This window comes from Salvia splendens, chromosome 17 (genome assembly GCF_004379255.2).
Source record: "Salvia splendens isolate huo1 chromosome 17, SspV2, whole genome shotgun sequence".
NCBI lineage: Eukaryota > Viridiplantae > Streptophyta > Magnoliopsida > Lamiales > Lamiaceae > Salvia > Salvia splendens.
Genome location: NC_056048.1, coordinates 22,878,458 through 22,903,053, shown reverse-complemented (window position 1 = coordinate 22,903,053; position 24,596 = coordinate 22,878,458). Strand labels below are relative to the sequence as shown.

The 24,596-nt window shown below is 37.6% G+C and overlaps 2 protein-coding genes across 3 annotated transcripts; both read right to left on the bottom strand.

The window, feature by feature from the left end:
* Positions 1-219: 219 nt before the first annotated feature.
* On the bottom strand, positions 220-1,177 carry LOC121775153 (zinc finger A20 and AN1 domain-containing stress-associated protein 5-like). Its single transcript, XM_042172155.1, has one exon. It carries the CDS (start codon positions 1,053-1,055, stop codon positions 522-524), a length of 534 nt encoding a protein of 177 aa, XP_042028089.1. The 5' UTR covers positions 1,056-1,177; the 3' UTR covers positions 220-521.
* A 20,896-nt stretch (positions 1,178-22,073) lies between these two features.
* On the bottom strand, positions 22,074-24,482 carry LOC121773711 (putative RING-type E3 ubiquitin transferase C3H69). 2 transcript variants are annotated; one of them, XM_042170625.1, is made up of 7 exons: positions 23,915-24,482; positions 23,740-23,827; positions 22,940-23,665; positions 22,775-22,863; positions 22,642-22,708; positions 22,495-22,562; positions 22,074-22,407 (listed from the first exon to the last, which is right to left on the bottom strand). In XM_042170625.1, exons 1-5 carry the CDS (start codon positions 23,923-23,925, stop codon positions 22,675-22,677), a joined length of 948 nt encoding a protein of 315 aa, XP_042026559.1. In that variant the 5' UTR covers positions 23,926-24,482; the 3' UTR covers positions 22,074-22,407; positions 22,495-22,562; positions 22,642-22,674. The 2 variants fall into 2 exon arrangements, with proteins under 2 accessions (XP_042026559.1, XP_042026558.1); XM_042170624.1 differs by having other exon boundaries at positions 22,495-22,565; positions 23,915-24,480.
* Between the last annotated feature and the right edge of the window lie 114 nt (positions 24,483-24,596).

Genomic DNA, 24,596 nt, shown 5'->3' with positions numbered 1-24,596 from the left:
TTCCAATTTGCTGACCAAAACGAAAAAAATGATATGGATGGAGTATCTATGTTGAATTTGAATAGTTACAAGTCGACATAAACTGTCGCGATCCAACTTGCACGCATTATTAATGAGCCCGTCTAATTACAGAGTATGTTATGCTGACATCTCACCATCCTCAAACTTGCCAAAACTTCACATATTTATACAATATCACAACTTTTTATGTAAATATAATTTGATTCCAATCTTTCCCTTCATATATTATAATAACGGAAACAAATAATTAATCGCCATACAAACACACTTACAAATTCAACATAAATTTTTGACAGTAATTTCCGTTTTTAATTTTTTGTAATTTAAAAAACGAAAAGTAGAGGTCGGATTTCCCATCGTTCCGCTAATTCTTCCGGCGACTCCTTCACCGGAAGAGCTACAACATAGCCGGCGCATCGATCTTCATATGCTGAAGATATAGCAAATTTGACTACGCGGCCGGCTGAGGATGCATATTTGATTGATTTTTCCCCTTCGTTTCATATTTTGACGATTTTCGCGGCTTTGACCACCGGATTCTCCCTCGCGATGGCTTCCCGGCCGGCAGATTTGTAATCGTAGCTGCAGTCGTGGCGATCGGAGTATCGATGATCGGCGCAGAAAAGCTCTCCGCATCGGCACCTGAATCCGGTGAGACCTACCTTCCTCCGGCAGCCGGAGCACCGATTAACTTCTCTCTTCATCGGAACCGCAGCTACGGAGGCCTCCTTTTTCAGATCTCGGCTCGTCCCCGCCGATGCGAGCCTCCTCTCCGGCAGAGACAGGCTAGACGAGCTAGATCTGAAGGATTTCTCCAACAAAACGTGATTCAACGGCTTCGCCACGGCACCGACCGGCGATGAGGCGGCTGCGGTGGGCGAGGAGGTGGAAACCGCCGTGGAGGCGGCGTTGAAACACTTCTGACAGAGATTATTAGCCGCGGAGTTGCCCGCGACGCCGCACTTGACGCATAGGGAGATGGTCTCAGGCACGACCTTGAATTCGGTCTCCTCCTTCTCCGTCCTCTGCGCCATTATTGACTCAAAAATTGAAACCTGAAAACACAAAACAAAGGATTTCGTGCAGAAATGCTCGCGTTGATTTGTAGAGAGAGAAGTGGGTTGGGTTTGAGAAGAGAGGAGGTGGGATTTGAAGGGGGCGAGAGGTCGGTAAATGGCCGCATAGAGACGCGTATCTGGCAATTTCTGGCTGCCGAAATGACGGTAATGCCCTCCTCGCCTTTTGTGGATTTGCGGTGGGTTTTTGGGTAGGGGTTTTTTTAGATTAGCTCTGACGTGTTATTCACTGCATATGGAGATATCTTTATTTTTTTTAATTGTTTGGTGTGGGAAAAGTATTTCTTATTTTAATTTATTATGGCCATTATTTATTTAATCTGACTTGTTCGGATGCTTTGGATTATCCAATTCAATCACAAATATTCACTTTCTATTTGTTATTCCTTTCAATAATTGTCCCACTCCTTTAATCACGGTTTCCGCTGCTGGGATGGCTCAAAAAAAGTAGTTCGATTATTGGTTCCTAATCAATTATATGCGGATACTATTTATTTTAGTTTGATAATCTCTTTTTTGTAAGAGAGAGTTATTAAATTTAAATTGATTGATAATCGCATGAATTCCTACTTCTCTTAAACCAAATTACACCGTGATAATTGCATTTAGGCGGGACAAGGAGTAGAGATTAAGCAAACAGCTAAAAAGTGTAGGCTCTTTCCTAAGAATAGTAACGAAAAAACTAAAAAATAAATTGATTTTCGTCGTCATGATAACAATAGGGGCAAAACAGAGATTTAACAGTATTGGGAAAGTGGGAACAAATTTGATAAGAGCGAAATAATGAATATAAAAATAAGAAGGAAAAGCCAAAGCAAAAGGCGTTGTCTCAGCCCCAGCTTTCAGCCGCCCACTCTGACCGCCTCGTTCCTTTTCATTCATGTCGCTTTCACCACTCTCGCTCCGTGTGCAGACGCGCTACTCGAAAGCGCGTGGCCTCTGTTTCAGGTCCATTCCGATGTGTCTTCTTCTCATTGGTTCAGGGTGAGACCTGCTGACCTCTTCTCAACTGGCCCCACTGGAATGGAAGCTGATTTCACACGTGGTGGCGATGGAAGCTAGGGCGTAACTGGTGATGCTGCCGTCAGGCGTAGGCGATCACAAACCCTCCGTGGTCCCCACTGGACTTTCTGTGGGTAGTTTAATTTATGTGGGCGCCGAGTCTTGCGCGTGGGTTCTGCTTAAACTTTCTATTTCTTGTTACTTTGAAGCGTTTTATTTCGATACCGAAATTATAAACCGTACTTTCTTTCGTCTCACAAAAGATGTCACATTTGTGGGACGACAATATGAGATTTTATTAGGTTTTGTTTTATGTGTTAAATAGAGACAGAAAATATAATTTTTATATATATGTGAGAATTTTTTCCAAAAATAAAATGTGACATCGGGAGAAACTAAAAAGAAAAGTGTGACATCTATTATGAGATGAGGGAGTATATATGTTAAAGGGAGGGTGAATAAAATAAGATTGAATAAAGTAAAATACATGAATAGAAAATAAAATAGGAGAGATAATTACTTTATATCAAAAATAGAAATTACTCAATTATTTTTAAATTTCTCAAAATAGTAAAATGACTCTATTACTCCCTTCGTCCATGAAATATTGTCCAAGTTTTCCATGACAAGGGTTCTAAGAAATACTCCCTCCGTCCCACGTTACTTGAGGCGTTTCGTTTCGATACATGATTTAAGAAAGTTGTGTTTAGTGAGTTAAATAAAGTAAAATAAAGTAGATGAGAGAAGAGAAAGTAAAGTAGTAAAAGAAATAATAAAGTAGGTGTGATTATGTTAAGGACGTTTCCCTTAACAAGCACCGGCGGCGAGTTTCGCTCGGCGGTGGAGATAAATTTCCAGCGGCCAATAGGCTCGGCGGACGATTGCAGTGTTTCTGTGCGCGGGAGTCGCTCCCGTCGGGCAGATAACTCGGCGATTGATAGAATACTCCGGCGTCCAATTAGGATCGGCGGAGGGAATCCAAAATTAGGATTGGAAAACACCCGTTATATTTGGGAGAGAAAATATTTCATTAATTGATTGAATGAATAAAAAAGATAACAGTCTATCCTATTTATAATGCTACTGACTTAATGAACAAGAAAACAAAGATATAGAAAAAGATATGCTAAATCCCTATAATATCTAAACTAATAGATGTTCGTATCAACTCCCCCACGGTTAAAATCCACCTTGTCCTCAAGGTGGGAACCACGAAGCAAAAAGGAGAGTTGAAAGCAGAAGCTTCGGCGAGGCAACTCCTCCTGGATCAAACACACACCGAACAGTTGAACGTCTCCCTTCTTCACTTCCATAAAAAATCAACAAAGGAGACCCAACTTTGGCGGAAAAATTCCTTGCCAAATCGAAAAGCTTGTCCACGCCTCCCAGAATGCCCAAGCATGGCATGTCATTACTCGGAGGGATCAACCTTGCATCTTTGTCGAGCGATGTTGATCGATGATTCATACTTGGAACATCACCGACATTCAAATCCACATTGACACAAGCAATTACGGGCAATTCGGTGTAAGCACCATCTCCTTTCTTGCCCAAACAATTTCCAACAACATTTTGGGATGACACTTGAACAACATTGAGTGAGGCGATTATCTTCTCCACTTCACCAATAGAACCATCATCCTCTTTATCTTCTAGCAATGTCTCCTCATTTTCACCAATCTTCTCATCAGATACCCCAACGAGCACTTGCGGTGGCTCATTGTCGTTCTTGACAATCCCTTTGTTCTTGAGGAACTCTCCAGGGGACTCGTTGTTTGGAACATCAAGATGAGCGTCGGTAATGCCATTGGGAACATCATCACCGAATACTATCGTGGGAGTATTATCAGTTTTCTCTTCGGCTAAATTCTCATCTTGAATGTTCTCCTCAAACTCATCCCCATCATCCGCATAACAGAGAATGCGTTGTTTACACACATGTCTCATCACCCATTTCTCGGGACAGTGCCAGCAGAGACCCAACCTGGACCGTTCTGACTTCTCCGCCTGGGAGACCCGTATTAGAGGCAGGCGTGGCTGCTCCGGAGTTTGACTGGTCACACGTGCGGTCTGACTGTACAGGTCTCGCATTGGCTTTTCGGTGGAGTAGCGGGGCTGGTGGGAGGCGGGCTGGACTCGCGCTCTCACCTCCTCCCGAGGGCGAGGTCGGTCCCAGCACGTCTCCGAGCGTCGGGGCCGGTCAACGGTCGGGTAGCCGCGGTCCTGCTGTTGCGCCGGTGGGTCCCAACAGGTAGGTCGGCGCTTGGGCGGTGATGGCGAGTACATATCTAGCTCGTAGGATGAAGAATGTTGATATGCAGTGGTCCGACGGGTCCATGGTGGGTCCCAGCAAGTGGGCTGTCGGGTGTGGCAAGGGTGAAACGGCTGCACGAGTTGAGGGAAATTGTATTTACGATGGCAATAGCTGGCGTAGTCGTATGACATGTCGACGGACTGAATCGTGGTTGTGGTAGAAATGGTGGTGATTTATTTGGGGATATGGATGAACGCAGACGGAGGATGCTGAGCTCTGGATGAAAGCACCAGTTGTTAAGGACGTTTCCCTTAACAAGCACCGGCGGCGAGTTTCGCTCGGCGGTGGAGATAAATTTCCAGCGGCCAATAGGCTCGGCGGACGATTGCAGTGTTTCTGTGCGCGGGAGTCGCTCCCGTCGGGCAGATAACTCGGCGATTGATAGAATACTCCGGCGTCCAATTAGGATCGGCGGAGGGAATCCAAAATTAGGATTGGAAAACACCCGTTATATTTGGGAGAGAAAATATTTCATTAATTGATTGAATGAATAAAAAAGATAACAGTCTATCCTATTTATAATGCTACTGACTTAATGAACAAGAAAACAAAGATATAGAAAAAGATATGCTAAATCCCTATAATATCTAAACTAATAGATGTTCGTATCAGATTAGATGTTTTGTTTTTAGCCATAAAAAGAAATGACTCAAGTAAGTTGGGACAATCCAAAATGGAATACGACTCAAGTAACTAGGGTAGGAGGGAGTATGAAGAAAAGTGAGTTGAAAAAATTAGTGGAAGAAGGGTCCCACATTTATATATTAATTTTATAAATAGAATGTGAGTATAAAGAGTTAATGGAAAATAGGGATGTCAATCGGGCCGACCCTACTAGGGTTGCGGGTCAATCGGGTGCGGGCAAATCGGGTTATGAATTCTTTCGGGTTGTAAAATTCAACCCTAACCCTAAAGGCTCGGGTTTGGAGCTAGCTCAGCGGGTTAATCGGGTTGCTACCAATAAGATTAACATGCGATCAATCCAATAAATAATGATGAAAATTAGTTATATTCATAAAAATGTAAAATATTTAATTATGATAAATTTGAGATATATGGTCAAATTCAATCATAAACATGATCAAATACTAATATTTGAGATATTTCGTGAAATTTTAATGCATGTTTTAGAAATTTAAATATTTTTCTAAAGTGAATTTGAAAATTTTAATTTATTTATCAATTATTATATTAATAAAAATTCAATATACCATTTGTATATTTAATATAAAATTGAAAGCTATTTTTTAGTTATCTATATTATAAAATTAATCAATGAAGTGTTGAATTAGGAGTAAAAAATAGAATAATAGAAATTTTATCGGGTTTTCGGGTCTAGCCCTAACGGGTCGCGGGTTAATCGGGTGCAGGCTAATCGGGTTTTAATTTTATTGGGCTAAAAATTTCCAGCCCTAATCCTATAAATTTGGCGGGCTATTCGGGCCAGCCCACAGGTTGCGGGCTACATTGACATCCCTAGTGGAAAGTGGGGTCTATTCACTAAAATTAGAAAAAAAAGTGGATAACTTTTCACGGATGGACCAAAATAGATTGGACAACATTTCTCGGACGGAGGGAATAGTACCCTTCTATATTTATTTTTATTTGTTACACAATTTCCATTTTCATTTTCTTCATTTCTACTCCAATTGTGTGTTTTTCTTAGAAATTGTGTTTTCTAATTAATAGCTTATTCGTGAGTTGTTTATTAGGCTGTTACAATGGAAGCATGTGGACTGTGCATTAAGCACAAGCAGATGTGCTCAAACTCCGAAGCACGGTGTTAAACACGCCTAAAACTATAAAAATAAGAATGGAGAAAAATAAAATATAAGAAGAATGGTTTTTTAGTGTTTAAAACTCGGGAGTAATGGTGAAATCACATGAATACTATACTCTTCTTATAAAAGTCTTGTAAATATGTGGATAAGTATATAATATAATCAAGTTGTTAGATGGTTTTCAAGTGGGAGGGGGCGTGTGAAGTCAACAAAGAGTCAACTTAATTTAGTTTATGAACAGAGCTTTGCTTAACCCTGTGAGCAATTGTTACCACTGAAATAAAAGTCAAAACATTCAAAAGTACGAAAAGCTTTTAAGATCACGTTCCAATATAACTTCTTCCTTAGTCATATACACTGAAAAGAAGAGTTAATTATAGAGGTAGAAAAGAGCATATTCAAGATATTATTATTGTACATGGAAATCAATGGGCAAATATTGTTAAAATCCAATGCTATCCATAGAATTGCGGTGCTCGTGTCATAAAAATAACAACAATTGTATATATTTCTCATATGTTTAATACACTGGTTCTGCTAGATAAGGATAAAATTCAAACTTAAATATTGTACAAACTCCAAACTATAATCTGGACAGTTAGAAAATGCTGATAAAATTGCATCAATAGAAAATGCCAACACAGTATCAACACAATGTTAACACATTGTAAAATTGCAAGATTTTGATGTCAACACAGTGTCAACCGTTGACATTGTGTTGACATTTTTTGTTGATGTTATTTTTTCACATTTTTTAACAGTCCGGATCGTAGTTTGAAGTTTGTACAAATATTGAGTTTGTATTTGATTACATTCCCACCCACAATCCTTGTTTTGGCACAAAACAAACCTAAAACTCATAGATTATTGGTGTAAATGATCATAATCAATAATTTGATTTGATGGACATTAGTTGATGTTCATCAATTGTCCATTTTTGCATTATAAACCTTCCCATCCAATTACTTCATCGCATGACATCAAATCATTAGCTTATTAGAAGATGATACTAAAAAAGCCCTTGATCAAATCTTCCTAATCGCACATTCCATGGTATCTTTGAAGTATGCAGCTTTAAATTGACATTTATTTATTATGCATCTTATACACGAATATATTTGCATTGCAACATCCTACAACCTTTCAAGCAAGGTTTTAATTTGAATAAAATATCCAGTAATCCAGATAACATTTTTTTTATCACTATATACCAAATAGTACCTACATAAACTTATTTCAGAAGATGATTCTTGGGTAAATAGAATAATACAAATGATATTCTCCATGGCACCAAAAAAGAACTATCCGAGATTGAAAAAACTCTTGCTCTTCTTACACATATAGATAGATTAAGATTTGGGAAAGTAAACTAACACAGAAAAAGGTTTTTATCTTTTGGAATTTGATACGAGCAGGCTGGCAACATGGATTTGATGCATCATATATAAAATCCTATCTTGGACAAAAGAAACAGAAAATGGGGTCCACATGCTGAGGAGGAAGAAATTTTAAACTATGCTTTCATCGAATCATAATCCTTTTCGAGCATAATCAATGGCAACAAGAGGAATATTAGGTTGTGTTTAATTATTATTATCTACTCAATTAAACATCATTTATAATACTCATTCTTAGATAGTCTTTCGACCTTCAATCTAAATAAACTAGTAAATGCAACACTAACATAGAAAGGTCCGAGTCGAATCATGATTGATGGGGTTATCAAAATCTAGTGACCAGGACGGGATCGTGACAGGATTTAGCTAGGGCGATATTCAAGAGCCCCAATGTTATCTATCAATACACTTTAGTCCTAGACTAAACTCAAACCTATTACTCCATGTTTTTTTAAATGAGGAAAACAAAATTATTATTCCCTCCATCCCTTATAATTTGTCACCATTTGGTCCGATACAAGTTTTAAGAAATTTAATAGAAAATGAGTTAGAAAAAGTTAGTGGCATGTAGGTCCTACTTTTATATACTAGTTTTATAATTAAATGTGAGTGAGAATAAATTAGTGGAATATGAGGTCCACTACAAAAAGTAGTAAAAGTGAAAAGTGACAAATTTTTAAGGACGGATGAAAATGGAAATAGTGACAAATTTTCAGGAACGGAGAGATATTTAATTTATGTATTTTTTTTACACTACAAAAACTAACGGATGAAGAAAATAATATCCTCTAAATTCATCATTTTTTCCATCGTGTTTCGCAACCTTCCTTAAGAAAACAAAAACTTTGGGGAAGAAAACCACTTGTTGGGCTTATACTTTTTGTTTATAGGCCATTTGTTATTAAGTTCTATTGAACGAGAATTTGGGCTGATACTTCTTAGACAATTAATGAAGCCCATAAAGTCCATTCTCCTCATCCTTTTTTATTGTTTGAATGATTTTTTTTAAAAATAGTGTTAGGACAATTTATTAGCCCTAAAACTAATTGAGTATATTGTGTAAAGATTAGATATTAATTTTGAAATTAATTCATGAATTTCAGAAATCATCCTATGTTCTTGATGGCACCGATGTGGCAGTGACTACCGGCTAGGTGCGCCATATTTAGGGCTGGGAAAATATACCGAAATACCGCACTTACCATACCGAAAAAATACCTAAAATACCGAATTTTCGGTATACCGTACTTTTCGGTACGGTATCATACCGTACCGACATTTTTAGGTACGGTAAAGGTATGCATTTTGTATATACCGCGTTATACCGCAATTGCGGTATATACCGCAAATTTACGGTATACCGCAATTGCGGTATATACCGGAAATCACTGTACGGTATACCGACAAAAGCGGTATAATAACGATATCTAAATTTTGGTTTACCGACTTTTCGGTATACCGCAATTGCGGTATACCGACAAAAGCGGTACGATAAAGGTATGGTTTTTGGTCATACACACGGTACGGTACGGTACGGTATGCGGTATGGCCATTACGGTGCTGTATACCGTACCGTTCCAACCCTAGCCATATTCTGGAAAGAAAGGTATGCCGAGCGTGAGAGAGGAGGAGAGAGAAGGATGTGAAAATTGAAAAACAATTTGTAATTAGTGAGGTATTTTTTTCTTTTATCAGCCTATATAAATGGCTTTTATTGTATTTTTGTACACCACTTTGTTAAAAATGTAGTCCATAATAAAAACTCTTTCTTTTTTCTCTTTCTTCTTCGTCGCATTTTATCTGCAATGTTCCTTCATTCTCCTTCAATGGAGATTCATCCTTCATCTCCTTCTCCATTTTTCACATGGTATCAGAGCGCAAATCCGCTGCGCGCCTCTGATTACCTCCATCTCTTCTAATTTTTTTCAATTTTTCGTTTGGTTTCTAGCTAGGGTTCTATCCTCTTTCGGATCTCTCTATTTCCGATCCGAAAATCATCTGGTTCTCTCCTCTCTCCGATCTGTTTTTCTTCAATTCCGATTTTCAACCGGTTCTCTTGTTTAAAATTCTCTGGTTTTATCGATTGAATTCATCTCATTTTTTTCGGCAGTTTCTCCACTTTTTTTGTCGATCTCCTTCCTTTTATTCTTCTCACTGAAATTGTAGTGTTTTTCACCAATTGTTCGTTGATTTCTCTATCTTCTGATCTCAATTGAGATTTTCAATTTTCTCAATTTCGATTGTAATCGGTTCTCTCCGATTTAAAGTTCATGTTTGGTGTAGTATGCTGAACTTCGGCAGTTGTATGCTCCGATTTTCTCAATCATTTGTTCATTGGATTTGTATGATCCAAGTTTGTATCTCTTCGATTGAATTCGGTTGAGTGTTTTCGGTTTGAGAATATGTTTTCTCAAATTTGTTGTTGATAGAATCTCTGAATATATTTTCAGATCTATCTTTGTTTTCTGATTTTATCGGAATGTTTCCGATGTTTGAGTTACTTTGAAATCCTTGTGGAGTGGATTTGGTGGATCTTTGAGAGTTGGTGTTGATATGTAGTGCTTCTAGTGAATGTTGGATGGCTATGCTGCAGTTACTAGATGGTTGGGGAGTTTGGCAGTAGTAATAAGAGTGGAGGAGAGGTCAGAGAGCTTGATAGCTATGTAGCGTCCACAGCTGGTTATTGCTGCGGACTGTTCTCTGCCATTCCCTCTCTACAAAAAGCAAAGAGAAGAAGAAGAAGAAGAAGAAGAAGAAGAAGAAGAAGAAGAAGAATGCAGAGAGTATGGGAGGTTCGAGCTTATTTTTGAGGCTGAGAGTTGTGGGGACTGCTGGCTGGAGCCAATTCAGGAGATAGTTGCTTGAGCTAGACTGCAGTCTAATAGATGATCGAGGGATTAGAAGTTGTTGTATGGTTTGTGTGGTGATCTTGGATGTACTCGATGCTAGTGAATGTTTTGAGGCATCAAGGTTTTACCATAATTCCTGCTGCAATGTGATGGTTTAATCATGGAACTTTCCAGCAGGCTGTGTACCTGTGGCACCATCTGTCTCGGGTGTTGCTGAGTATGGAGTTACTCTACTCCCGCCCCGTTGCCCTCCAAAAGAAGTCTGGCCAAATCCTGAGTTACCAAATGCAGGTGTTGTAGTCTTCTTCACTGAATTCCCAATGGTGTGAAGATCAAATGGCTTCAATGATCTGATATCAATGACTTCAGGATCATATCCTTTGTTCACCAGAGTTAGGCATGCACAACGGTTCCGAACCGCCGGTTCCGGTTCATGAACCGGCGGTTCACGGTTCATCATATGCATGAACCGGAACAGGCCCGCCAAGGGTCCCGGCGATTCCGGTTCCGGTTCAAAAAACCGTCGGTTCACGAGGCGGTTCAAAACCGCCGGTTCTTTGCCTAAACCGCCGATTCCGGTTCATGAACCGGTGGTTCAACCAAAATTTAAAAAATAATTTATTTATTTATAAAAATTGATTTTTATATTTAAAAACAATTTTTACAAATAAATGAATACAAGAAATTCATAATAGCCCATATATATTTGATGGACTTGCGAATTTAGGAAACCATTCTTGGTGGTTTCTCTTTTATAGAGACATCCTTGAATGTTTTATGTTTCACTTTCGATGTGGGACAAAATCATTCTTGGTTGTTTCTCTTTTATAGAGACATCCTTGAATGTTTTATGTTTCACTTTCGATGTGGGACAAAATATGTTGAAGTATTTTCTTTTATAACTACATGTTTAGAGCATTCATTCATCTTTTTCCAATGTGGGATACAAAATTTTCTTTTGTCTTCTACTTTTCTTCATGTTTTGTATAATATAAACAAAATTATTATTCAAATATATTCTTGATTGATAAAAATAAAGAATTATTGAGAAATATGATTTGTATATAGAAAATATTTATTTGTATAATAATTATTGTTAGGTTTATACAATTTGTATAAGAATTATTCTTTTAATGTTTATAATATTATTTATTAGTTAACATATACATAAATTTATAAACATAAGCAAATCATTAATGATAAATAACTATTAAAAATATTTATTTGTATAATAATTATTGTTAGGTTTATAAAATGGGGAGAGGCTCGGGTGAATTATATGTCGTGACTAGGTGGTATAAATCTGATTTTTAATTTTATATAAGTTATGAAGTTTATTGCTATGTTAGATTGGAGTCAATATTTGAATTTTATGGCGTGAACTTAATATAGTTTTATTTGGAATTATTTTGTGGAATGTGATATGAATATTTGACTGGTAGAATGGATAGATTTTATATATTGTAAATAAATTATTTGATGGAATATGATAGGAATATATAATTGATGCAATGTGTATGTTTACATATGATTTTGGATTTATTTGAATCATTGAATTAAAGAGGATCTGTGACAACCTTGCCATGGATTTGAAATCACAGTGGACATATTGGGACCTTCAGGTCAATCACAATGAGACTTACGGGTCAAATCATATTGGGACCTATGGGTCAATCATATTGGGACCTACTGGTCAAATCACAATGTGACCTATAGATCAATCATATTGGCATATTGAAAATCCCGAGCAGGTACCAAACTTGATTTGTCACAGAATAATAAACTGGACATAAAGACATATGCATATGGATGTGAAATTGTTTATGATATTTAATGCTTATGATTATGTGTTGGTTAGAGAATTTTTTTGATAATTGTAATGTGAAATTAAAGGTGAAATTTATACACTAAGTTGTGGCTCATATAAACCACTAGTATTTTTCAGGAGCAAGATATCAATGATATAGATAAATGTTGTTTTTTTACAAATGTATTTGATATTAGTGTTTTATTTGACATGTGTGTTAAAGGTTTTAAATTTATGGATTTATTTACTATAAGAATATACGTCAGAGGGGTTGAATTGTGACAAGGCCTGTCAAATCGAGTACCCGCGGATACCCGATCTGAAAATTTCAGGTGCCCGATCCCGAATTTCCCAAAACCTAATACCCGATACCCGATCCCGAATTTCCCAAAAACTAATACCCGATACCCGATCTGAATTTGATTTCGGGTATCCATTTACCCGACTCGGGTATCCAGTCCCGAAAAATCGGGTATCCAGTCTCGATTTTTATTTTAATGTTTTTTAGAATATTATCTATAAACTTTTAGAAGTAGAAATATGTAGTTTGAATTTAATACAAATTTGAAATAGTATTTAAGAGAAAATAACTACAAACTTTTAGAAATACAAAATTCTTGAAGTAGTTCGAATTTAAGAGAAAATAACTTCAAACTTTTAGAAATATAAAATTCATAAGTTATAATATAGTATTAAAATATATTTAAATAAAACAATATATTTAATTTACTCAAACATTACCAGAATTTATATAGTGCTACTATTTTTAAACTTGTAGCTATATATATTAACCGAGCAATGCACCACTGCCACTTTTATATATCGAGCATTGCCACCATTGACTAAAATAAAATCACAGATTCACATCTTATACTAATAAAAATTATGAACAATTTAATTTTCAGTACTTTGATCAGAAGAGCACCTGCATCGGTGCTCTATGCACAGAGCAAGCGATGTGTCGCAGGCGCGGCGGAGCTCTGCTCGCCACTGTGCTCTTGCCAGCGGCACTGCCCTGCTCGATGCATAGAGCACCGTCGTGCCGCTGAACATGGTGACGTGGCGGGCGTTTATTGGCCAACGGTATTTCCGTTGGATATTTTTTTTTAAAATCGAAAATAATACCAAAAATAAAAAAAAAACTGATTCCCAAAAATATGGTCGCTTTTTTACCGTTTTTTTGAATTTTTTTAAAAGTTTTTTTAATCCAAAATCATCTATAAATACACACATTAAACATCCATTTTCACATCAAATTATCAATTCATCACCTACATCTTCCTCTCTCACTCAAACACTCTCTAAATTCAAAAATGGATATGAACGATATCATTGCGGAAGTGGAGCGGGAAGAACAAGAATACTATCAACAATATTGTGCCTCCTATGAAGCCTATCTCGCCGCCGCTGCCCCTCCTCCTCGACCAATGAGATCAAATTGCTGCTACATCCCTTGTGACCGGGAGGGAGCCCACAAAAGGCTCGTTGCCGTATCCGCATGTCAAAACGGTTGTTTATGCATATTGTCAACACAGTGTCTGCCCGTGTCGAATACTTCCAATCACATAGAGACGCAACCGGTCGGAAAAGTCTCTCCGCGTTGCAGGAGTGTACTTGTTCCCTTCGAAAACTTGCTACCGGGCAAACGGCTAACCTCTTCGACGAGTATGTGCATGTTGGTGAGTCAACTGGAATCTTATGCCTAAAAAAATTTTGCACCGGCGTTCGTTCTGCTTTCGGGGAGGAATTCCTTCAGGCACCCACCATTGAAGATTGCCAACAGTTGTTTCATCTTCAAGAAACAGTCCATGGATTTCGCGGTATGCTTGGCAGCATTGACTGCATACATTGGAAGTTGTAGAATTGCCCGAATGCTTGGAGAGGCAATATTTAAGCGGTCACAAAGGCGGCGGCCCAACGCTTATGCTTGAAGCGGTCACCGACTACTGCCTATGGATTTGACATTTATATTTCGGTGTTTCCGGATCCAACAACGACTTGAACGTGCTCTATTCTTCACCTCTCTTCAATGATGTTTTGAATGGTGTAGCAACGGTGATCAACTTCACCATCAACGAAAATCCATACCACATGAGGTACTATCTCTCCGATGGTATCTACCCTAGGTGGCCGACTTTTGTGAAGACGCTCAACAATCCGCAAGACCCGAAACGGGTTCTTTATTCGCAACGTCAAGAGGCTGCTCGAAAGACGTCGAAAGAGCTTTTGGGGTCCTTCAAGCCCGATTCAACATTGTGAAGACCCCGGCTCGGCTGTGGTACACAAAGAATATTGCCGACATCATGTACACATGTATTATCTTGCACAACATGATTATAGCTGACGAAGGACCGAGGGCGCCTAACTTTTACATCAAGGATAAGCCGGAAGCTCAACCGCAAGGTCTCCCCCACGCCGAGGTGTGCATACGACGTTGCGCGAGAGGATCGAAACAAGACACACAATGCATGATACCAAAACCCACATTGAGCTACAAGAAGACCTAATCCAACATATTTGGGCGAAATTCAGCCACGAGTAGTGGTTTTTTTAATTTTATGAATTTAATTATACAATTTTTAATTTTTAAGATTTTAATTATGTAATTTTTAATTTTTAGTATTTTAATTATGTAATTTCTAATTTTTAGTATTTTAATTATGTAATTTTTAATTTTTTAGTAATTTGTAATAGTATTTCGGGTATTTTTAATACATTTTTATATTGTAGAAATATTTTTATTTATATTGAATAATAGAATTGTGGTACCCTTGAGCATGCTCTTGCGGAAGAGCATGGATGTGGGTGTTGTGCTCTTGCGGAAGAGCAAGGAGTAAAAATGGGTCCGGGCCCACTTCCATGCTCTTAGGGAAGATCATGGATGTGGATGCTCTAAATATCTATAATGAATTTATCACTTTGTTGAATAAATATAGTGTTGTTGAATAATGTTCAGCACTTTGATAATAAAATGGTGATAAAGAAATTATATTTAACTGCTTATATTTTTAAAATCAAATAAATGCATAATTTATTAATTTTTTTAAAAAAAATCGGATAAGATCATCCAAAAATCTCACCACTCGATCCTGATCCGAAACCCAAAAAATTGGGTTTCGGGTATCCAATTATCCAATTTTTCGGGTTTGGACCAATACCCGATATCCATTTTGACAGGCCTACTAAAGAGAGAGATAGAGAAAATATCATATCCAGTACCTAGGTATGAAAGTCCAAAAATACTCTTACGCTTGAGGGGCATTTTTGATGCAAAATTGCGATGAATAGTGAAAAAGTACCATGAATGTAATCCATGGATTACGCATGATATTTGAAAGTTCATGGAACGTTTGCATGCGAAACGCATAGTTTAGGGACCATTTGCGTACTTCACTCTAAAATTTGAAGCAAATTTATTTTGATATACTCCCTCCGTCCCTTAAATTTTGCTACATTTTGACCGGGCACGAGTTTTAATAAGTGTAAATAGTGGGTCAAAAAAATTGGTGGAATATGGATCATACTTTTAAATATTAGTTTCATAATAAATGTGAGTGAAAATGAGTTAGTGAGATGAGGTCCACTACCAAATGGTAGAAAGTGAAATGTGATAAATTTTATGGGATATTTCAGGGACGGAGGAATTACTAATTTATCGCTTCGCCACCATTTTGACACGCCATGTCAATTTTAATTTGAGGAAACCAATTTAATGAAAAATTAACTACAAGTTCAAAGTTCTACTATAATTTTACGGCAACTTTAAAATTTCAGCCTATGTCTAACATATTAGATCTTGTGCACGTGTGCGGGAGGCAGCGGAGAGGGAGATACAAGTGGCCTTGGCGCCGGCGGTACCTCGACCCATCCATCATCGATCTATAGTACCCCGGGACCACCTCGCTGCACACCGTCGGTTGTACGAGGATTACTTCGCTCCGGAGCCACGATTTGGGGAGAACGTGTTCCGGAGACGTTTTAGGATGCATCGTCCGCTCTTTCTGCGTATCGTGGGCGCTTTAGAGCGTCGATACGGGTATTTCAGGGTGTGGGAGGATGCGGCTGGTAAACCCGGCCACACGCCGATTCAGAAGTGCACTGCCGCAATAAGGCAGCTGGCATATGGAGGCACGACCGACATGTTCGATGAGTACCTCAACATCGGCAAGACGACTGCCCGCGATTGCCTTAAGTATTTTTGTTAGGGCGTTAGGGAGATATTCAGGGATAGGTATCTTCGGAAGCCTACCCCCGAAGATTGTTAGGCCCTGCTAGATACGCACGGGACTCAGCACGGGTTTCCGGGGATACTAGGCAGCATAGATTGTATGCATTGGGAGTTGAAGAACTGTCCCGCTGCCTGGAAAGGGGTGTACACTACAGGTTTCAAGGGCAAGAATCCCACGATGATCCTTGAAGCGGTAGCTGACTACCGGCTATGGATTTGGCAAGCCTATTTTGGAGTAGCCGGGTCGAACAACGACATCAACGTCCTCCAGTCGTCGCCCCTTTTCAATGACCAGTGCATGGGCGTCGGTCCGGCCGTCAATTTCGTCGCCAACGGCAACCAACACAGCATGGGCTATTATTTGGCTGATGGGATATACCATATGTGGCTCGTCTTTGTGAAGACGATCAGATGCCCAATAGAAGAAAAGAAGGTATATTTTGCGGGTCGTCGGGAGGCAGCGCGCAAGGATATGGAGCGGGCATTTGGTGTGCTCCAGAGTCGATGGGCGGCAGTGAAGGGTCCATCACGGCTGTGGTATGCTGAGAGCATCGCCGATATCATGTACGCATGTATTATCATGCATAACATGATTGTCAAAGATGAAGGTCCAGCACTGATGGATTGGGCCAATGATGATGCTGATGCTGCGGGTCCAAGCCACGGCGTTGCCACCGGCAATGTACGTATGGGTATACCCCATGACGAGGTCGAGCGAGTCCGTGCATTTGCCGACATGCGCCAAAAATAAGCTCATATTCGACTCCAGAACGATATAATTGAAGAAGTATGGCAGCGAAGGGGTCGTCGTGGATGAAATTTTTATGTGTTGAAATGTACTATTTTTAGTTTTTTTTTAAATGTACATTTTTTTTATTTAATGAAATTTTTATTCCGTAATCGTTCCATAAATTTTAATTCTGTAAATTGTTTAATTCCGTAAATTATTTAATTTGGTGAATTTGTGAATTTTTATTAATGTGGGAAGTCCGTTGGGATGTCCTTGGGGATGTCCGCCACTGTGCAGTGTGAAGTCCTTATGACGTGGCAGTGCAGTGGGAAGTCCTTATGACGTGGCAGGATGTGTTTTTGGGATGTCCGTGGAGATGTCCGCCGGGACATCCGCACCACTGTGGATGCCCTCAAGAGACATCAAGAATAACGGTGTGTGTTCCAGATCAGCCAAGCCGTGCCAACACTTTCTACTTTCTACTTTCTACCTACTATGGTAATCTCCAAACCTTTTTACCTTCTTTAATGCACATACATACATTCACACTTGAAACCTAGGACTATCATAGATGCATTAGGTAACACCAAGATCACGTGACTCTTATAACAAATATATATAGAACCTCGGGCTAAGAGCATTAGCAGTGGGGCGCCCTAAGGGACGCCCTAAAGCCCGCCCTATGCACCGCCACGTCAGCATTTTATTCCCCTACCCTTCCACCTGCAGTGGGACGCCCTATAAGCCGCCCTATAGGTTTTACTATTGTTTTGTTAATTAATTTAAATTTTTTCAAATATAAGTTAAGTTCTAGTAAAGTAATTAGAAGCCCAATTCCGAAAATGTATTTAATTGGGCTACAATTTTAAAAGGTAATCTTGGCCTGCCTTTGAAAATAACTCTTTTTGGAAGAAATATTAACATTTCATTAGCCCATGTTAAGTTTTAATTAATATTTTTGTATATTAATTAAATTAGTGTAGTTTCCTATTCTAGCGAAATTAAGCTTAAAAATTTGGATTTGATTTTAGTAATCTAACATGTACCCAATTGATATTTTTGTGGAATTTAAAAGAAGGAATAAATGGTGTTAAGTGCATCCTTAGATTGCTACATCCTTTTTGAAATTTAATATAGTCCGATATTTATTTTCTTTTTTTCGAAAAAAGGGGATAACTTACGAGGAGTATAACACCGAGTAGCAAGGATTTAACATCCAAAAAAAATAATCTTAGAAGACGTACAAGGTGAACTTTTCTATCCTACATACTAATGTGGATAAAAATAAAATTTTATTCAAATGATTTTTGTGAAAACTCGAATTTATGTTCGTTGCTCATTTTCAAATGATGTTGTCTTGCCATAAATATTTTGTGTATGATGCACATCTGTTTTTGGCGTGAGGCCAAGTATGTTGTGAATCGAATTCGGGTCCAAGTAAGGGTGGTGTCCCTACTTGGACTAGTGTACACAGGAGACCTATGGCCAGAGGGCAGGTCTGGTGACCGAGGAAGGTGGCCACCTTCCCGGCACAAGAATGTTGATGTTACTGTGAGAGAATACCATCTCTACGGCACAAGATGATGAGATATGGCAAAATACAGAAAGAAAATGGACTGTAGTCAAACAATGATTTTTAGTAAGCTCGAATCTTTTCAATAAAACCCCGAGTGTTACTGGGATAATAGTTTGACAATATTTTCTAATGTATATTTGTATTTTTCGGCAATGTGTTCACTGAGTACTTTTGTACTCAGCCCTGCATGTATTTCTAAATGTGCAGGTTGAGCAGTGGTGGGGTGAAGTGAGTGTTGTTGGTCCACCAAGAATAAACTCTTGGAGGTTCGTGTCTTCATACATGGAACCGAGTTCTTTTGCTTCCGCGGTGCCTTTAGAAAGGCAACGTTTATTTTATCTAAGACTCTGATATATTCTATTTAGTTTAAGACTCTGGTAATTTGAATAAACCGCTCGAGTCTGCATGATCGAGCGTATCTCGTGTTAATTACTATTTCCCCTTTATTTTATCTTGAATATTTAGTTGTCGTTTGGCTTTTATCCTTCTTATTTCCCCCTCTTCTTCTATCCCTCCCCTTAGTCACGGTACCTCGGGCTAGGTTATCCTTAATTAGCCACGGACGTGACACTCTGAGATAGGCTCTCATTGCAGGGAGATAGGCTCTGAGATGGGCCTACTGACGTGGCAGGAAAAAATGAAGATAGACTCTGAGATGAGCTATGGAGAAGAACCACCATTGCTAGTGCTTTGAGACCTTCTTTGCATTTCTTGAGCAAGGCTATATATGTTAACCATTCTTTCACTTTTTAGAAGTGCATGGCCAGAATAAGAATATTAATGCTTCACCTTTAATTAAATTAAAACAATTTAAAAATTGTATTTTATAATTAAATATATATTAAAAAGCATATTTTTCTGACTATATGAACTTTACCAAAGTGTTGATCCATAATATTTAAAAATATTTTCTGAAATTCATTAACTTTAATATAATATTGTTTGTTTTTTTACTATTTGAAACTTTTTTTAACGAAAATACCCTTTAAAATACCCTAAATAGTAAGAATGACTATTTATTTTTTTATACTATGTATTTTTATTGGTCTTGAAATGACTATTTTATTAATCTCTCATTTATAAATATAATACTTTAAGCATTCTATAAATCATTATTAGAAATTCAAAATGAATTTAACTATATGTTGGCTTATTTACCGTAGATTTTCAAATTTTCTTCGGTTCAGACTAGTTCAATCTTTCAATTCAATTTCGTAACCATCTTATATACGTATCCTACAATTAGTTAACGCAACAGTCAAAACTAACCTATCAATTATTACCTTAAAAAATAAATAAACTATCAACAGTATATACATTTACGGTGAGACTTTTAAGAAAATATTAAGACTTTTTTATTAGGCTAACCAATTAAAATGGATCCGTGTAATATATTACAAACGTACGAGAACACATGTACACCCAATTGTTCAACGACTCCACCACATTATAATCGCAAGCTTAAATAAACTGTTTTGAAGTTATTTGTTACAATTAATCTGAGAGTTTTTAACAAATAAGGTTTTCCAAAAATAGTAATTAAGGGTTGTGTATAATTGAAGTGAAGATTTCGTTTTTGAAAGAGTAAACTATTTTAATATCTGATTGAATAATATCTTGTTCAAACTTTCTTTTGTATTCACTTAGCATTATTTTCCACGCAATTTATTTTCTTAATTAAATAAGTTTAAGATTTTCGCAATAATCATATGTAACAGGTCTCTAGATGACACAAGGGGAGTGAAACGACACAGAGATTATAAATGTGCAAAATATACGAATATAGGAGTATAATTTTTACTTGATGTTTCTCTAAAAAATTTGAACCCCTAAAAATATTTGAAAATTTGTTGTAAAGCCGACGAAAATGGAAACGCTATTGGATATCAAGAATTTAAGAAAAATCAAAACTTGAATAATAAAAATCGTATGCCAATTCATGCCACATTACAAGATCTGATTAATAATTACGAATTCGGTTATAATCATCCACATATTTAAAGCAACACCCATGTGAATGCGCTTCAAAACCTAACCGATTCCAACTGTCTTAGCTTCTTCTCTAAATTCAATTGATACAGAATTTATGTCCCATTTTAGATTATATAATATCCTTCAAAATATTAGTCCAATGACATTCGAGTTAATTAACTAAAAACAGATGTTATAAAGCTAGAAAAGTATTATAAAATCAACAATAATTAAGAATAAAAAGGAAATTAGTAAACATGACTAAAATGTTCATTTAATAATAATAATAATAATAATACTCCCTGTATATGGTAAAAAAATAAAGATTAGAAATTGCAATACAATAGTGAATATAATGGGTACACCGACTTTGAATCTTAGCTTAGAAATCAAGAAAAATAATTAGGTGAACGGCCCATTCCTTTTTCAAGGCCTAACTCAAACCAGCTTGGCCACATGTGTCCTAATTAACCTCCCTTTCCCCACACACCATGTGTCACCCCACCCCAATCCACAAAAATTGTTTCTGATTTAATTAAATCTCTAAGAATTCATGTACCTAAGTTTGAATCATTCACATAATAATAATTCAATAAAATTATTCATCATGGCTGTAAATTGGTCTACTAATTCAAAACGACATTTTCCAACATGGGCATGTCCCCCTGCCACCTGTCCGCGCTTTTCCTGGGCCCCACACGTAATCACTATATATACTCCCCTTGAGAGTTGAGAGAGAGTATCAAGAATTTGAAGTTAAAGAAGAGAGTTGAGTTGAGTTGAGTTGAGTTGAGTTGAGTTTATTGAATAGCAAAGAGCAATGGTAATTTCTAAGGCTATGGTGATGTTGATGTTTGTAGCGATCATGTCTGCTCTCTCGGCAGCATTTGCCCAGGTGGAGGCCCCTGCGCCGTCGCCTGACGCAGGTGCCGGTGCCTCTCTGCCACTCTCTGCCGCCGTCGTCGCTTCTTCATTGGTGGTGTCCCTTGTGGCTCTTGTCAGAAACTGATTTTATTTTATTTTTTTAAAGATTATTCTTATTGGATTTGTGTGTTTGAGAGATTGATATTCTTTTTCTATTTCTTGAGAGGTTAGTAGCATAGTATTGATTTGTATACAAATACATGGAGTATTGTTTATTTGTTATTTATCACCATATATGAGACCTCTTTGTACTTAATACTTATATTACACCGGTTGTATATTGTTTTGATATTGGTGTGTTTGTTTGTGACAAATATTTTATGCAATTAGTTGTTACATATAATCATGAGAGAGTAGCATATTTTACAACTGCTATGCTAATTATTAATACTCAAAATCAGAATAATTCAACATCAGTTTCAAAAAAAAGCTATTACAAGAGCTACCAAAATGGGTGGTACATACATACATGTTTCAAAACTACTAGAAAAATACAATGCACAACCATACCAGGTAAGCCCACTTTCTCATGTATAGCATCATCAAAACGACTTTTTTTTTTCTTTTTTCCTTTTTTTTCCAGACAGGTCAAAAAACCAAAAAACCTCACTCTTGATATTGTTTACATTTTCACTTTTCAATATAGTCCAACAGAACTATCTGTATATTTAGGAATGGCAGGCTTCAAATCATGGAATCAGTGCTCACATCAACTGAAATAAAAGCTGTATCTGAACAACAAAAAAGAACAACACAAATCACAATTTACTTTTAATTTCACCCTATAATGAAATAAGATCAAAACAAATTAATCTTACTTAGCCAAAGAAAGTTGTCGAAAAGTTAGTTGAATAGCACGCAAGAGTATCCTATCCCACCGAATTCCCTGCTGCAATTATAAGCTCCTTATTTTAGAAACACAAAAAAAACTTGTATAAACAAAACAAACATTATATGACACTGACCTGGAAGAATTGGTAGAAATCAAAATTGTTTAATCATCTTATCTGCAAGTTAAGGAAGTCGGGTATCCTGAAAGAATCGATCATAATTAGCACGTACGAACCAATGCCTCAAACGATGGTACGAAAAAAGGACCTTATATCTTTGGCAACGACAACATCTCCATCGTCACCACCAACATGGCGTACAGCAACTTCCTCAAGACGACCATCGTGAAATGCATGCTGTAAAAGTGCGTTTAGACGAGAAAATTTTACAAGCAAAGTGTGTTTATAGGAGAATAATAATGAAGATACATACCCTGTAGAAGCAGCTTGTCCCAAATGGACATGTTCCATTCCCAAAGTCAAAGTGCTTGCAGTCAATAGATCTCAGTTTCGTCTTATAGCTCTGAACGATTTCTTGTTTCTCCTCACTCGAGGAGTACCAAACGACGCTGGGGATGACAAAGTACGAAAGCCTCCGACACAGAGGGCAAGCTCTCACAGCAGAATTAAGATGAATCCCAGAAGTCGAAGAGCTACTACGCCAGTTTCTAATACACGAAATGCAGAACGAATGGTCACACTCTGACAGAATCCCAAATTTCCTTTCCGCAGATGTAGGCTTTGAGAGGACAGCCTCAAGACACACACTACACTCTATTTCTTGACTGCATCTTAGCGCCTCCATATGTTTACGCCTCTTCTCACACGACTTCAAGTGCTCTTCCCTCTCTTGAGGCCTAAAGGGATGCAGGCATCGTTTGTCACAGATCGGACATAGGTCCCCGTGGATGTGGGGGCAGTCTTCCCCTCGTGGGCAGTCACCAGCACCGGAGAAAGAACATATAACATGATTATCATCGCTTAGCATGTCATCATGTCCTAACGTGGGCGGAGGTGTGGAAGCTGCGGTGGAGACTGCACCTCCATAAGGAAGCGCGATGGGGAGAGGACTATCTGATGAAGAACGACAGACTTTAACGTGTTCATATCTGCATCGACTGCCATACGTGCAAATCCCCTTCTGATAGAAGCTACATATCTGTAATATACGGAAAACACAAAATTAGCAAAACTGATCTTGAAACTATTTGTAAATGATCCATATAATGTTACATTGTTTGATGGGGCCTTCCAATCATGCGCAAACTCACAATGCTCCCCTTTCAAGCATGCGCCATGGGCAAAAAATTTACAGAGAACCCTGTAATTTTTTTAATATCATACACAAATAAATATGTTCAAACATACTGAGACAAAATTAATAAGAGAAGAGAAGAGAAGAGCATACCCCTTAGACATGGCGTTCGTGAGAATCCGAGGGGAGACTCACGAAATTGCTTGCTTGACTATAATGAAAAGAAGGCTCGCAAGAGAATGAATCAAGAAATTTGGAAGAAAAGAGGGAGCGTATATAGGGGGGTGATGGAAACCAGAGTCCTCCACTTTCAACGATTACCCCTAGTTTTTCTCTTTGGTATTGCCCGTTGCTGCATTTTCCTCAATATAGTACAATCCAACTCCAACGCTCATATTATTTGTGTAACCATTTACATACGTTTGATTTTTCATAACACTTTCATTTTCAATGTATGGACGAGATTCAAATAGTATTTGATTTCGAATAAATTGGTAAACTTTATGAGGTTATCTTCTAATGCATGCACTCATTAGATGACATCATTTGAAATCATATAACAGAATTTATTAAAGGAGATTAGTAAGTAGAAAATCAAATAACCAATTTAGAAACTGAATTGTGAAATATTGACATCTTGATATATCTAGATATGATTACTATAAAAGTGTTGAGCTTTACAAATATTAATATAGCTACAACATCTTCAATATGATTACGATTAAGTACGACATATTGTATACCAAATTATTGATATACGATATAATCAGATTTTCATACTACCATTTATGTAATATAATAAAAAATACAATATCGGTTTTAATAGTATTTCAGC